General features: G+C 44.8%; 1 protein-coding gene across 1 annotated transcript; it reads right to left on the bottom strand.

Annotated features, from left to right (window-relative positions):
• Positions 1–725: 725 nt before the first annotated feature.
• LOC118214762 (cadherin-related family member 5-like) lies at positions 726–17,007 on the bottom strand. Its single transcript, XM_035394959.1, has 14 exons — positions 16,547–17,007; positions 15,485–15,654; positions 13,934–13,993; positions 13,425–13,511; positions 11,974–12,057; positions 11,374–11,478; positions 10,427–10,612; positions 9,922–10,012; positions 9,285–9,382; positions 8,263–8,469; positions 6,559–6,672; positions 6,124–6,190; positions 2,859–3,046; positions 726–2,398 (listed from the first exon to the last, which is right to left on the bottom strand). The coding sequence occupies exons 1-14, from the start codon at positions 16,632–16,634 to the stop codon at positions 1,853–1,855; spliced, it is 2,091 nt and encodes a 696-aa protein (XP_035250850.1). The 5' UTR covers positions 16,635–17,007; the 3' UTR covers positions 726–1,852.

Here is a 17,007-nt window from a genome sequence, read left to right as displayed (position 1 = left end):
TCAGCTTCCTGTTCTTAGCCGACAGGAGTGGCGTCCAATGTGGTCTTCTGCTGCTGTAGCCCATCTTCTTCAATGACACACCACTGTAAAGAGCTGTTATTTGAACACCTGTGCCTTTTCCGTTAGCTCGAACAAGTCTACCCATCCTCCTCTGGCCTCTCATTAACAAGGTGTTTTTGGCTACAGGACTGTCGCTCACTGATGGGAATGTGTGTGTTGGCGATGACAAAAATCTCTTATCAGCTACACTGCATTATAATCCATTGATTTTGTAATGTGAACATCTTCAATGTGCCAAACTAATGATCGTGCGTTTCATTATTTTACTGACATTTTGTCCAGGTGCAAATACAACCCCATAACCAAACATTCCTGGACTTTGCCGGGTTAATATTAACTACTCATCTTTAGTGTTTTGCATTTATGGTTATTGTGCATGAAGTGTGGTCAAAGTCTAGCAGTTAGCATCAGCCTGTCCCTATTTATAGCCAGAGATCTGTGGTGAATATAGTGAGTAAACAGTGAAGATGGTGTCTTTCTCTCAGTCCTTTCTGCTTTAGAATGAACGAAAATTAACTTTGTCATGAGTTATTGAGTAAAATGGTCTTTCAACATTGTTTTCTCAAATCAAACTTTTAATATTCCCTATCTTGTGGATTGTCCCTTTGGACATACAGTGTTGGATTTATTATGGTACAAAATGTGCCAAATATGATTTGAGTACACATTTTCTGTTATAGAAATTTAAACATGGGAATTCACCTCTAGTAAAATATATACAAAGTAAATATGATTATTTACAAAAATTCTGCTAAATTACATGTAGCGTTGTACTGAACCTCCTTGTTTCCATAATTTCTGCTTTAATGTAAATGTCTTCTGTCTCTGACATGATGTCACAGACAGAAAAATAAGTTACAAATTAGACATGAACTGAACGTAATGATCAGGAAGTATAATTCAAAAATACACAAGATGAGGGAGTAAAGGTCAATTTTCCCTCAGTCTGGTAATCAGGGCTATTTATATGCTTTACTGCTTGACTGGAGAAGTGTCAGGGGGTTTTTCCTCTTAAAATGTGAAGGCTGTAAAAACACATACAGGGACTCAGAGAGTGAAGATGTAAAGACACACATAGTGGCTCAGAGAGCAAAGATGTAAAGCTGTAAAGACACACACAGGGACTCAGAGAGTAAAGATGTAAAGATACACATAGGCTCAGAGAGTAAAGATGTAAAGACACATAGTGGCTCAGAGAGCGAAGATGTAAAGCTGTAAAGATACACACAGTGGCTCAGAGAGTAAAGATGTAAAGCTGTAAAGATACACACAGTGGCTCAGAGAGTAAAGATGTAAAGCTGTAAAGATACACACAGTGGCTCAGAGAGCAAAGATGTAAAGCTGTAAAGACACACACAGGGAATCAGAGAGTAAAGATGTACAGCTGTAAAGACACACACAGGGAATCAGAGAGTAAAGATGTACAGCAGTAAAGACACACACAGGGACTCAGAGAGTAAAGATGTAAAGACACACACAGGAACTCAGAGAGTAAAGATGTACAGCTGTAAAGACACACAGGGAATCAGAGAGTAAAGATGCACAGCTGTAAAGACACACACAGGGACTCAGAGAGTGAAGATGTAATGCTGTAAAGATACACACGGGCTCAGAGAGTAAAGCTGTAAAGACACACAGGGAATCAGAGAGTAAAGATGCACAGCTGTAAAGACACACACAGGGAATCAGAGTAAAGATGTACAGCTGTAAAGACACACACAGGGGTCAGAGTGTCAGTGTTGGGAGAAGACCCTGAGCCTGCGACTTTTACCCTCACTGGACACTGAGGCCGTTACAGGTCCGAGTCCTCTCCTTCGCCACGAGACTCCGCCCCTCCGCTCATATCCAGCGCGGTCTGCAGCGCAGACGGCGTGCCGGGGGGCGAGACGTCCTCCTCTCCGTCCGCCGAGCCCTCCTCATCCTCCTCTTCCTCTTCCTCGTCGGCGTCGCGCTCCCCGCTGTCGGGGATGATGCGCACCTCCTCTTTGGCGTTGGGGTCGATGTCCTCCTTGAACCAGACGGACTTGTAGCCCTCCTCGTTCCTCCGCTCCTTGGTGAGGATGGGCTTGACCCCCTTCTCGCTGTCGGCCCTGTCGGACCCCGCCAGGCTGGCGCCGTCGGGCAGGAAGTCCTCCTGCAGCGCCGAGGCCGCCGCCGCGGCCCGGGCCGCCGGCGACGTCTCCCTGGCCCCGCCCCCGACGCCGAGCCCCGCCCCGTCCAGCGCCAGGTCCGCTTTGGTCGGGAGGTCAGAGGTCACGCTGCCGGTGTCCCCGTCGTTCTGGAAGCCGCTGTTGGTGTACTGCACCCCCTCCTTCATCTTGCCAGAGCCGCGAGCGAGCTGCGCGCAACGGAGCGAACCATTACAGACACGGCCGGGGGGGTGGACAGGTTAGCATCCCGCCTACAGCAGGGCGATCGGTTACATGGTACAGACCTCTCTCAACACCACACCTAGGTCAAATATGCATTTGAAATACTTTAAACTTTTTAGCTGTCTGTAAAATTCTTGAAAGCATTTTTCAGCAGAATGTGGCTCCTGACCTAAACTCTACAATCACGCAGGTCACATTTCTTTGGATGATTTCTTTGCAAAATGGCATAATAAGTAATCTACACAAATACTACTGGTGTCTGAACGGTTAACTTATCGCAAGTACAGCGTTTGACCTGGGATTCATAACGTAATTTAAAAACCTTTCTGTTCATTTGTGAAGCTCGAAACGCGTGCGGCCTCTCTCCCGCAGGAAGCTCGCGTTCGCGCGCGGGAACGAAGCGGGCTCGCGAGGGCGGGGCCTCACCGTGCTCCGGAACAGGCTGGCCTCGGTCAGCTTCCTCCAGGCCGTGTCGCCCTTCCTGATGCGCACGAGCAGCAGGCCGATGATGGCCAGGCAGAGCGCCACCAGCACGGCCAGGCTGGCGCCCAGGGCGACCATGTCCGCCTCGTGGTACTGCCCCGGCAGGACGGGGGGCAGCCCCGTCTCTGCTGCTGTTTAGGGCAGCGGGCAGACGGAAGATTAAAAAAAAAAAAAAAAAAAGAACATACAGGCATCCCAGATTGGGCTCTTCAAGAGCCGCAGAGAGCAAAAACAAATACACAGTCATACAATTACATACAATCAACAGGAGGATGCCAGCGATTTATTTTTATCAATTTTTTGTTTTTGATTTAGCACGGGCTGGACTTTGATTTTATGGGGTGCGATTTTGGGTGGTGCAGTATTTTTTAAGAACAAGCCAAGCAGGCAGGCAAGCGGGAAGCAGAGATAAGATGTGTCACACCGAGCGCTCAAGAAGTTTCTTTCAAAAAAAAGGAAGAAAACAAGCTCAATTGGATGACTTGCAGTATAAACTACAGCTCAGGCAAAACAGAAAGATGTTGAAGGAGTGGAGAGTGCAGTGGCTTTAGCAGAAGCATTTAGCCTGTATCCAGAGCGACTTACACAACTTTTACATAGCATTTTAGCATCCATTTATACATATATGGATATATACTGAAGCAATGCAAATTAAGTACCTTACTCAAGGGTACAACGCCAGTGTCCAACTCGGGAATCGAATCTGTGACCTTCAGGTTACAAGACAAGCTCCTTATCCATTATACTACACTGCCACCCTGCAACTCAATCAAATCTCAACAATCTCAAATGCCCCTCCCTGGACCTAAATCGGTGAGGTATGAGGCCTCCACCATAGAGACATGCCATGCATTCATCCCAAATCGGTGAGGTATGAGGCCTCCACCATAGAGACATGCCATGCATTCATCCCAAATCGGTGAGGTATGAGGCCTCCACCATAGAGACATGCCATGCATTCATCTGGCCCACAAACCCCCGGGGTCCGGTCCGGTCCGGTCGTCACCCAGGACCCGTGCGGTTCCTCCCGTACGGGCCACACCTGTGACGGCGGACGCAGGCCTACCTGTGTGAGCCGTGCTGGGACCTGCAGTGCCCTCCTGGGTCTCAGTTGTCATGGGAACGCTGGAGTTGGGGGTAGGCGCGCTTGCTGTAACACCTGTGGTTACATTGGCCACACCAGTAGTTGGCATGTCAGTAGTTGGCATGTCGGTAGTTGGCATGGCAGTGGTTGACATGGCAGTGGTGGCTCCTGAAAGAACAGCGGTTAAACCTGCTTTCAGCTGGATTTGGTCCAGCCAGGAACACCTTCAGCCCTTCTCAAAGTCCTAACATCACGCACGTAAGTCTGATACGATCGGGGACACACCCAGCCGGCGTTAGCTGGTTGACTGGGTGCCCGCCAGTCCACCGGTTGAGCCGTGCGTGAAGCGTCCTCCTCTGACTGGCGTCTGTGTGAACCGCGCAGTGCGACGGGAAGAGGCGGCTGACATCACACGCTTCAGCGGAGAGCACACGCTTTACTGCGCTCTCCCAAACTGATAGCGTTGATAAATGTGATCAAGAATTCCAAACTGTATAACAATAGAATGCAGGAGATGTGCTTTCATAATACTGTAACATAACATAATATCGAGAACAAGCCATTCAGCTTGTCAACAATAGTCAATGTTTTCAATAGTCAAGATTCCAAACTATTAGCTGGGCCTCCCAGTTTTGTATCATCTGCAAATTTGACTACTGTACTTTCTATGTCCCTGTCAAGGTCATTGATATAAATGAGGAACAGCAGTGGTCCCAGCACCGATCCTTGTGGGACACCACTTCCCACAGTTCCCTGCTTAGATAATATCCCCCCTACTACTCTTTGTGCTCTACACCCTGTAGTAAGTTCCGAATCCTCTCTGAAATACCTCTTACTACTGTACCTTATCAATGCCTTTTGGAAATCTAAGCATATAATATCATAAGCCTTGTTATAATCAAGCGCTTGGTAGCTTTTGTCAGGCATGACTTCCCCTTGCAAACCCCATGCTAGCTATCCCTAAGGATGCTGTTATTTTCAAGAAACACCTCTAACTTGTCTCTAATGATAGATTCCAGTATTTTACACGTGACTTAATTGGCTTAATTGGCTAAATAAATGTTCTCTCCCTCTCCACCTTCGCTAATGTGTGGTGAGCGTTCTGGCGCAAATTGGCTGCCGTGCAACACCCAGGTGGGTGCTACACATTGGTGGTGGGTGAGGTGAGTTCCCCTTCACTGTAAAGCACTTTGAGCATATGGAAAAGTGCTATATAAATGTAATTATTAATAATAATAATAATAATAATAATAATGATGCAAGTTAACCTGACAGTTAACCTGTCCCCTTTCTTATATATTGGTATTGTATTACCTTGCTTCCAGTCTTCAGGTATTTCTCCAGTTATTCAAGACTGTCTAAAATACTTGCCAGTTTAAAGATGATCTCACCTAACTCCTTGAGTACCCTTGGGTATATGCCATCAGGGCCTGCTGCCTTATTTTTCTTTAGTTTATGTAATTTATCCAGTATTTCTACAGCCTCTATCTCAATAGCTGCTAAAACATTCTGAGTACTGAGTATGTCTTCCAGTCTAATAGCAACCTCTTTTCTAGCAAAACTCGACAACGTAACTATTTAAGGCATCAGCAACATCTTTATCCTTCTTCATTCCTGCTGCATCTGACATCCTGCTTTACTGTCCTTTTCCGACTACAGTATTGAAAGGAACGTTTAAGATAACTTTTTGCATCATGGGCAATTTGCCTTTCAAAGAGCTTCTCAGCTTCCTGTAGTTATTTTTTAACCTTAGCACACATATTACAATATTCAGCCTTATTACTCTCAGTGATGTCACTTTTATATATATCTTATACAGTTTATTTTATTATTTATATATATCTTTATCAGTTTATTATGATTAAGCAGCGTGTGCACAGAGCTCGGGGGCAGTAATGTGCAGGTGGCAGTGTAGTAAAATGGGTCAGGTCACAGGTTCAATTCCTGGGTAGGACACTGCCGTTGTACCCTTGAGCAAGGTACTTAACCCGCACTGCTTCAGTGTATATCCAGCTGTATAAATGGATGCAATGTAAAATGTTATGTAAAAAGTTGTGTAAGTCTGTCTGGATAGCAGCATCTGCTGAAAGCCTGTGATGTAATGTGATGTCCTGGTAATCTCACCTGGGAGTACCTGGATGGAGACCGTGGTCATGCCCGACTCCCCGTTGGAGGTGTCCACTGCCTGTACCTGCAGAGAAGCACAGCGATGCTCAGCGACCTAGCGCTCAGGATGACTACACACCTCAGTCTTCAGTCACACACATCCTGCAATGGTACAGCACCAACAGATCTGTGATTTTAAAAGCTCCAAAAGGAACTCCTGAACGCTTAAATTACAAAACCACAACCATATAGCTGTATATTTGGTGAAATATATTTTGGTGAAAAATTTTGTTATTGGCAGGCAAAGGGTGATGGTACTACCAATACACATTTGAGGCAGGCCTGTTAAACAGAAGCCAGCTATGTGAGTGCAACGCAGCTGCAAAGCAAGCCTTGCAGTGACAGCCAGGCAGCTTCAAGCAGGCGCGTGTTAAACGGGAGGAACCCACTCACTCGTATGGAAACCGTTCCTGGAGACACCTCCGTCTTCAGAAGGACGAACCCCTCGTCCGTCACGGTGAAATCGCTGCCGTCCTCGACGGTGTAGCGCACGTCGGGGTTTACGCCCTGCGCACCCACACGCACACACGCACACACACACACACACACACACACACACACACAGACACAGACACAGACACACACACACAGACACAGAGACAGACACACAGACACACACAGACACAGACAGAGACACACACAGACACACACACGAGTCAAATTCATTCTTTGTTCCACATGTTCCCGTTATCCTCCGATGATAAACCCGTTAAAAACGTGCCTCCTCCGGCTGGCTATGTCCCAAACGCAGGGGGTTGGACTGGCCTCACTGTGGCCCACTCTTCCATCCCACAACCAAAACACCAGACTGAAATAATGAAGCCTGACTTCAAAGACCAGGGATTAGCATGTTCCAATAGCTCACCCAGGAGCCATAGCACTGGGCCGACATGAAGACCCTTCACCCACAACGGCCTTTCCCAGAGGACACACTTCAACTGCATATTAAAACATACGTCTTTTATACCTTTATCTATACCACCGTCCATCATTGGTCTCTTCTCCTTCCCGTCGAGCGCATTCGTTCAGCTTAAGTGACCCCACGTGAGGGCATGCACATGCATGTGTGTATGTGTGTGTGTGTGTGTGTGTGTTGCCAGGGGAAGCAGGTGTTTGGAGATGCCGTAACTCTTAGAGGTCCCCGGAGAGGCCCAAAGCCATCCAGCGGGTAATAATAGCCCAGGAAGTGCGAGCTGAGGATTGGAAGAGTGGGGGGGGGTGGGGTGGGGCGGGAGGGGGGGGGACTTGCGGTTTTTACACCTTCAGAAAAGTGCCATTTCCGCAGCTTGTCTCTGCATGATGCGCATTACTGACTGAAGCCCGCGTTCATCTGGGCTCCCGACTCTCCTCACTGACTGACACCAGACGATCGTCCCTACCAAGACTGGAAACTCCTCTTTTGGAATTCATACAGTGAGCCCCATAATGTTTGGGACAAAGACTTTTTTAAAAATTTTATTTATTTATTTGGGCTCTGTACTCCACAACTTTAGAGTTCTTAATAATAATTTTTCTTGATGTTCCACACAGTCGATTTTGGTTAGCCTATGTCTATGGTCTGTTTTTTCTTATTTCTCAGCCTCATAATGGTTTCTTGGCTTTAATTGGTACATCTCTGGCCCTCACTCATGTTGACTAACAGCAGTAACATTACATTCATTTGGCAGACGCTTTTATCCAAAGCGAGGTACAATAAGTGCATAATAACATAATAACAGAATCAAAAGCCTAGGATGACGTCAAGATACTGAAAGCTCTCTTAAAACTGCACTAAGGAAGCAATTGAACACACATGGCTAATCAGAAACACCTGTAAATCCATTATCCCAAACATTATGGTGCCCTGAAATGGGGGGAATATGTTTTAAAAAGTGTTGTAATTTCTACATGGGGAAACAAAAATGTATAAAAATTCTCTTTAGGAACAGCTGCGAATCTGCACATTAACCACACATGAGTTGTTGATCAAATATCTAAAATTGTGGAGTACAGAGCCAAACAGACAAAAAAATATCTTTGCCCCAAACATTTATGGAGTTCACAGTAAATATCGCATCCAGACCTGCAGACCACCACAGCCCGTCCGGATGATCTTACGTCAATGAAATCAGCGTCTCTGGCCCGAACCCGGAGAGGCTTGTCTAGGGACTTGTCTTCCAGGACCAAGCTGTTGGGGCCCAAGTCACTGGATATGAAGCCTTCGTACTGTTGCTTGTCGAACTGCGGAGGGTTTCGGCTCCTTATCACCACATCGAAGGTCACCGTAGTGGTGGAAAACTGGTCGCTGTTCAGGAACTGCAAGGCCTGCAAACACACACACACACACACACACACACACACAAATGTACAAGTATGAGAAGGTACAATTTTTAAAGTTTTCCTCCATGAGAAATTGTTTCAAACCACATCCTAGGTCCAGTCACTTTCTTTTTTTGCGCTGGGCAGAACTTCAACACTGTATTCCAGGGGCCGCCCAACCCTGTTCCTGGAGATCTACCATCCCGTAGGTTTTCACTCGGACCGAAACAAAGCCACACCTCATTCAACTGTTAGAGAGCTCACTGAGCAACTAAGTAGTAGATCAGATATGCCAAATTCTGGCTGAGATGAAAACATACAGGACTGTAGATCTCCAGGAACAGGGTTGGGCAGCGCTGCTCCATTCCAACAGAACAGGAGAGCAAGAGGGATCCCGGAGGCTCACAAGGGAAGCTCCGCCTCTTTATAGTGAGTATACTAGGGTACTCACAAGAGCACTAGTTAGGGTACTCACTAGGGCACTCACTACAGCACTCACTAGGGCACTGCCAAGGGTACTCACTAGGGCACTGCCAAGGGTACTCACTAGGGCACTCACTAGGGCACTGCCAAGGGTACTCACTAGGGCACTGACAAGGGTACTCACAAGCGTAAAAATTCGGGAAGTCACTAGGGCACTGACAAGGGTACTCAAGTTTACTCATTAGGGCACTCACTACGGCACTCATTAGGGTACTCAGTAAAGTACGCATTAGTTAGGGTACTCATTCGTTTGTGCATACTCCCGACCCAGCAGCTGGCTGTATGTGTGTGCATTGGCTACGTGGATAAAAGCACAAAACAGATCAAAGTTTCTTCACCAAAACAGTCAGGACTACGGGACCAGCAACATCGGCAGCCTTCAGCATGGTTATGCCTCCGGTGTTTTCGTCCAGGTTAAATATGCCCGCTTCATTTCCTAGGAAACGGACGCAAGAGCGACTCAGTGAGTCCAAATATGGACCGCAAGAAAATTCCGAACACGTACTTGGTAAATGGTAAATGGACTGCATTTATATAGTGCTTTTATCCAAAGCGATTTACAATTGATGCCTCTCATTCGCCAGAGCAGTTAGGGGTTAGGCGTCTTGCTCAAGGACACTTCGACATGCCCAGGGCGGGGTTTGAACCAGCAACCCTCCGACTGCCAGACAATTCGGTCTTACCTCCTGAGCTATGTCGCCCCCCGTACTTACATGCAGAGTGAAATTTAAACCGTAAGGGCTGGATTTACGAAGACCTTTAGGGTGTGCAGAACCATTTAACACATGCAAAAACCAGTAACGTGACCACTGATTGGTCGTGGTATTTGTTTTGCACCACTCGTTGGCTGTATTATGAGTTTTGCATGTGCTGAAAGTTTTTTGCACATATTAAGGGTCTTAGTAAATCATGCCCCTAGTGTTTAAACAGGGAATAAGATATAAATTAAGGAGGAAAGAAATCCAGCTGATTTACCTCCCATAATTCGATAAATAATCTGTTCATTTCTGCCCCGATCCCCATCAATGGCAAACACTGGGCCTGGTTCCAGCGGCAAGACTCCCTCCTGTAGTTCAGACATAGTAACACGCCTTACATCTTAACCTACAGTACATTTCTACCTGAATGCAACCTCAATGCACTGCAAAGTGGTTTATAGTGCTCAAAAATGTAACATCCAAAGACAAGACAGAAAAAGCACCTCACTCAACACCCCCAAGGAACAACAACTTCCGAAAAAAAAAAAAAAAAAAGGTCTGCTCAAAAATATTGTTATGGTATTTTAAAAGTACACAAAATATAAAAAAGAATGCAGTGACCATTATCAGTGCATCTATGCCATACTGTAAGTATCCAGTGCATGCACTTGCACTAAAATCTATGCATATTAATGGTGGGGGTTTGAGTTTTCTCTGTGTGACTGATGGCAATTCAGGACAGCGGGGGGGTGGGGGAGGGGGAGGGCGTTTCCATGACGCACCGTTTTCTCTGTCAGGTTGACCCTGCCCCTGTACCCGGACCCCAGGCAGATCTTGCTGCTGCCGATGGTCGTCTCCGCGCAGGGCTGAAACCATGGCGGACGGTTGTCCACGTCCGTAATACTGATGGACACGGTTGCCGTGGCGGAGAAGGAGGCTACGCCGGTCGGCGGCGGAGTGCGGGTGTCCTATGGGTGTGATGTCACAATGGCACAAGTGTGATGTCACAACTGCACTGAGCACGGAATGCGATTTGCAGCCGGACACTGGCTACATATCGGCTATGTTATGGCGGCATGCACCTTGTGTCATCATGCGTGTTGAATACATATTCATACATAAAAATGTAAATTATATCATGTAACTTAGGAGAAACGTAAGATTTGCGGAGCACAGGGGCACCTGTGCTCTATCCATAGCAGTGTGATTTGATCTATTATGCTCGAGACAGAACACAAGTACACAGTTTGGAACACAGCCCTGATTAGGGTTGCCTCATTAGCCAGGGAGTCCCGGGACGTCCCATGCTCCTGACTGGTCCTGTCGTTTGCGATCACCTCTGTCTCATATTTCCCAGTGCCCCGCAGATGTTCCCAAGTTACATTATACAATGAACATATTACATATGAATATGTATTGAACATACATTATGACATAAGATGTGACAGCACTGATTTAATATAACTACCCAGCGCTAGCTCTAGTGGCGTTTGGTTATGTTAAATGCATGTTTTTGTGATGCAAGTCGTTTTTGCCAAACAGCATTTGCAGAATACCATAACAGTCATTGTAAATGATATGCATGTATGGACAGTCTAAAATAAGCTATCAAATTCTAGTTCCTACATGTTACAGTGCACTGCAAATAATAGTAATCTGCTGAATAACCCCATTTTTGTACTGAAATAACAGAACATCGTTTCTGCAAACGGGCGGCAAGCCTACTTACCACGGCAATTAATTTGAACGATACACTCCGGACAACGTCATAGTCGGCGATTTTCTTCACAACTATGACGGGGGTGTTCACAGCCTGTATCGTGAAGTACTCATTCTGTGGACACAAGAGGGACGGAGTGTAGCACAGTGGGTAAGGAACTGGGCTTGTAACCGAAAGGTCGCAGGTTCGATTCCCGGGTAAGGACACTGCCGTTGTACCCTTGAGCAAGGTACTTAACCGGAATTGCTTCAGTATATATCCAGCTGTATAAATGGATACAATGTAAAAAATGCTATGTAAAAGTTGTGTAAGTCGCTCTGGATAAGAGCGTCTGCTAAATGCCTGTAATGTAAAGCAGGTTAGCACTGTGCTAGCCCAGTGCTGGTAAGGCCAGCCCAGTACAGGCTTAAGCAGGTTAGCACGGTGCTAGCCCAGTGGTAATGTAATGTAATGTAACGAGAGTTTGCATAGAGTGGCCATTTCAACAGGGCGCTAAGCAGTCCTCCCCCTAAGTGTCCCTAAGACAGGGCCTAAGCGTTATTTAAATACAGGGATTTAATTGCGGCTATTTGTCGTGTCGTTCCCAGTCGAGGCAGGTGGAGGTCTTACCTCAGGATCCATGTAATAATAGAGCAGGTCCCCCTCCACATCTGTGGCCTCAACCATGTCCACAGTAGCACCCACTGGAGCCAGCTGAACAAGACAGACAGTCAAATCAACAACGACAAACATTCTTATTTTCAGCCACCTCAAGCTGTTGCATGTGAACAGCCTTTTCCAGATTTTTTTGAAAAAAAAAAATGGTAGTTTGGAAATAGGTGTATAAACACTGAAGACAGAGGGATTGAGGCTAGCCTTTTAAAGAAGGGGTTGAAAGCAGGTTTGCTTAAAGCAGAAGTCGTCCGGAACATAAGCAGTGAAAAGTCACCCGTTATAGAAATCAGCACACGGCTAATTGTACCCATTACTTATTTTAGGAAGTGAAACATCCGCAGGTCTAGATGAATGTTTCATCATATGAGCTTATAGACTGGCCTCAACCGGGGTTTCAACGCGGAAACAGCGTTTAGAATACACAAACACAGATCATAAAAACAAATGACTAACAAATTAGGACTGCAGCACAGGGACAAGGACTGGAAAAAATAGAAGAACATAAAAGAAAATTTTGTAGCTGATTAACCAGTAAACATACGGGACTTAGTCGAGTGGGTGATCCAATATTGAGAAATTGGAAAACTAGATTTTAAAAATGACACATTTATGGAAACCTTTTCAATGCTAATGGAGACTAATATTGGTGAAGTAGTGATAACTAGGTCGAGTGTGTGGCCTTGAACATGGGTGTGACCACATGTAGCACATAATGTGTTTGCAAATCTCTGGGACAGAAAGAGTAGCCAAAAATAACAGCGACTCAGGATTTTCTGTTTGTTTTTTTTATTTATTATTTTCATTATTTTCAGTTTCCTCTGAAGGATATACTTTTTGCAGTGCTGTGCTTGCACGATTTTAAATGTGCTAGACAGCTGGCTGATTCATCATGAGTATCTGCGATCACAGTTTTTATTTATTTATTTATATTTTAATAATTGTACTAATTCTTAATTCTGGGTTACAGCATACAGGGATCTCATGGTTTCTCATGGTTAGTTTGTTATCTCTGGAAATTGGCCACCATTTTCTTTCTCTGCCAGGTTCAGAAACGTAGCCCTTATGAAGACAAGGGCCATGTCCGAATCACACTTGCCTACTACTGAGTATACAAGTCATATATAAGTTGTATACGACTTGTATACTCCATAGTAGGCAAGTGCACCGATGCAGACGTGGCCAAGGTTTCGAGCAAGAGAAAATGCAGCCTAAAACAGGATTGGGAGGTCAGTTCCTTAGGTTGCCATTACTATTTTAACAACGTTGCATATACACCATCTCTAACCTTGGGGTGTAGTTATCCTGATATATACCACAGTCGCTCACATACCCTCACAAGGGTGCGTCTGTGTGCTTGTGCATTTTGAGTCTGCTAAATGAGGACACTGTAACACACAGAGACTCACCTCTGGGGTGCTCAGGGCGTATTGGCTCTGTGCAAACACTGGAGCGACGTCGTTCACATTCTTGACGATGATGATCACCTGTAAGGCCTAAAAGAAAAAAAAACAGGGAGGAGACAGTAGAGGCCAAATCACATTTTCCCACAAAACAATGCAATTATCCTGAATATTTACTGCTTCTTAGTAATAGAAATTATTATTCAATTTTAACTGAGAAAAATTAAAATATGCCATGGGGTCCGTCACATAATATAATATAATATAATATAATATAATATAATATAATATAATGGGTTGAATTCCAAAAGAAATTACCCTTGATTTTCAAATGAACACTAAGCAGCTGGTGAGCCAGTGATCTACTTCAGTTAGTATCACATTAATATAATGTGATGATAACAATATTGTCCGACGTTTTCTTTTGAAATCCATTTTAAATTAACCAATATCACAACAACATGAATCATAAAAACAATTCATTCTTTTTAAAGGAAAAGCCCAGTTATACATACAAGAGTTCTTTGGTCGGGATGGGTACACTGAATTGTAATTCCAATATCAGTTGGCGGTGTCTAGTAAAAGAAGGAAAGAGTATACCATAAATATAAATACGTGATGTATTTAATGATCATCAACAAGTGGAGAAGAAAATTGAAACAACTTTGGTGTCTCAGTAAATTTCTGCGAAAATCACAGAAAAAAAACTTACATTACATTACATTCATTTGGCAGACGCTTTTATCCAAAGCGACATACAAAAGTGCATTTTCATGATCGTAGACAACTGCTGAACACGGGTTCAGTAAGGTACAATTACTTATTTTGTACAGCTATTTCTAGCCGAGAACAATGAACACTATCCTGGTCTAACATCGGCATTTATATTTTCAATATAAAATACAGTACTCCCACAAAGAAAACACAGATATTTTTAAGACCAGGCTTGAGTTTTCAAGACCAGGCTTGATACAGTGTTGGATACAATCTGTTCTGCAGGTAAATCAGAGCACCATGTTTAATTTAGTCAGGAAAATGGCGAGAATAGTCGGGCAGAATGGCTTTTCTCATCACTATGTCATGTCATGTCTTGTTCATACTCACGACTGTGTGCAATCAAATAGCCTCAATAATGTAAAAAAAAAATTTTAAAAAACCTGTGGCATTTCAGGGGCTACTGTGCTGTACAGCTTCTGAACTAAACGAAATGGGACACGCCAGTGTATATGCAACTAACGGGGTGTGGTCCCCAAACCGGATTCTACCACCCAAGCTCAATTTGCAGACTGTTTATGTGACACATTCACATTCAGCATGAGCGTCCTCTGAAAATGACTTTTTTTTTTTTTTCCTCTTTACCAATCATGGCTGGTTCTTGGCTACAGAACGAAACAGTGTGAAATGGATTAATAGATGCGTGAGGAAGGCTCATTCGGTTAAAGTACCGTGCTGTGTGCTTAAACCGAACCGGTGGTCTTGGATTAATCCAGTGAGACCCAGACATTTGGCCCATGTATTTTCAAGCTTATGTTGTGTGTACACTAGGCTATTCTGAGTAACAGCTGAAAATGTTTCACTCCAAATTTGTTGCTAAAATATAGCACAGGGCCTAAGGAACTGGGAAATGTACTTCTAAACTGAATGGCAAAAACGGTGTCTCTAGAATGCCTGAAAGGAAGTGTTGTGTTTTCGCAAAACACTGTCTCTCACAGACATGCGCCAGTACTGAGTTGGGACAGTAAATAAAAATCTGCACAAATCACAGAAAATCTGTCCAATCCTAAAGCAGAAAAAAAACTGAAATGTCACATTACTAGAAATTCACTGATATAGGAAGACTATCAAACCCAGTGTAGTGTAATGGGTAAGGAGCTGGTCTTGTAACCTAAAGGTCAAAGGTTTGATTCCCAGGTTGGCCACTGCCATGTACCCTTGAGCAAGGTACTTGATTAATTGTCCAGCTGTATAAATGGATGCAATGTAAATGTAAAAAGTCGATCTGGATAAGAGTGTCCGCTAAATACTGTACTGTAATGTAATGTAATCAAATCTGCCGATAGCCACACCTCATAGTCCAACGGTGTGTTCACCACGACAGCAGCCTCCTCCAGTCTGAAGAAGTTCCCAGGATTCACCTGCAGCTCAAACGTCACCCCCGCTTCCGCAGTTATGCTTAAAACGGGAGTGCCGGCTGGTTGGTTCTCTTCCACATTAGCTACGGGTGGTGCTGAACAAACTAGAGAGAGCAGAAAAGAATAAAAGACATCAAAGTTTAAAAAAAGCTTCTTGCACTGAGTAAACTTCTTTTTGTAACTAACATGTAACGTGTCTAAAGCAATTTGCTGGCAAGTACTGTACAGTATATTTACCCGCAAAAAACAGTTTCAAGGAATGGAAAAAAAATGTTTTTTGTTAAATTATATTCTGCACTTGAGAATAAAACGTTTTGTTTTCTTAAGTTTTTGTCTTAAGTTTTATTTTCAAATGCAGAATCTCATTTCACAAAAGTGCTTTCGCACTCCTTGAGACTTCTTGGACATTTGTGCAGTTTTATGTGCCACAGACGTTTTTAATTATCGCAATCTTTTGAGACGGTAACACAGAGGGGCCACTTTAAATCGACTGCCAACATGTAGAGGTCAGTTGCACAGAATTCAGGTGCGGCATATCACCGTTCAGGCATGTGGCTGGGTGCCGTGTGCATATATGTGACGAGCGGCCACCTATCGGAGTTAAATCATGGTCTAGATATGCCCCTGTAGGTGAGACACACGAGGGGGGAATTTCACCAAGCAGGGTTACCGAGTTAGCTGGATAACTGCACTGAGTAAAACCCGGGACCCTCCCAAAATCTGGCTCACTGACTGAAATAAAAACAGCCGTTTCTGGTTTTATACAGCACAGTTATCCAGCTAACTCAGTAAACCTGCTTCATGAAATATACCCCCACCATTCCACTTTCTGCACACGATACTCTGCAGTGGCTCTGGATACACACACACACAGACAGACACAGACAGACACACACACACACACACACACACACCAGTTCTAGATCCTCAGTGCAGCTAACTGACGGTAAAATACGATTTTTTAAAAGGACTAATAAATAATAAATAAAAACTTACTCTGAGCGCGACAGTCCCTGAGTAGAAGGAAGAGCAGGTAAAAGCAGAGGAGGGTGCGGCCAGAACGTCTCCAGCACCCGAGATCCATGGCCTCCGGTTCTGATCCAAATCGCACCAAACACGACAGAAAACGCCACAGCCGTGAACCACCCCGGCGCTGCTTCTCCAGGTAGAACTCAAAGGTGAGGTACACCTGGTGGTGCTTCTCCAGGTAGAACACAATGGTGAGGTACCTAACGCTTCTTCACCAGGTAGAACACAGAGCCTGTTTTCTGTTTGAGGGGAAGGTCTGATTTGACAGCTTATCGCGTTTTATTGCCCAGAGGGCTTCTGGACTTTCACCTCCAATAAAAGCACATGCCCGCTGACACGCCATCCCGCGATGGTCCCCGCTAGACCGTTAGGAGAGGAACGGAAGAGCTTCATAAGCCTTACCTCAACAACCTTTACCTGAAATAGCA

Source organism: Anguilla anguilla, chromosome 16 (assembly GCF_013347855.1).
Source record: "Anguilla anguilla isolate fAngAng1 chromosome 16, fAngAng1.pri, whole genome shotgun sequence".
Classification (NCBI taxonomy): Eukaryota; Metazoa; Chordata; class Actinopteri; order Anguilliformes; family Anguillidae; genus Anguilla; species Anguilla anguilla.
This window is presented reverse-complemented; position numbering and strand designations above follow the sequence as displayed.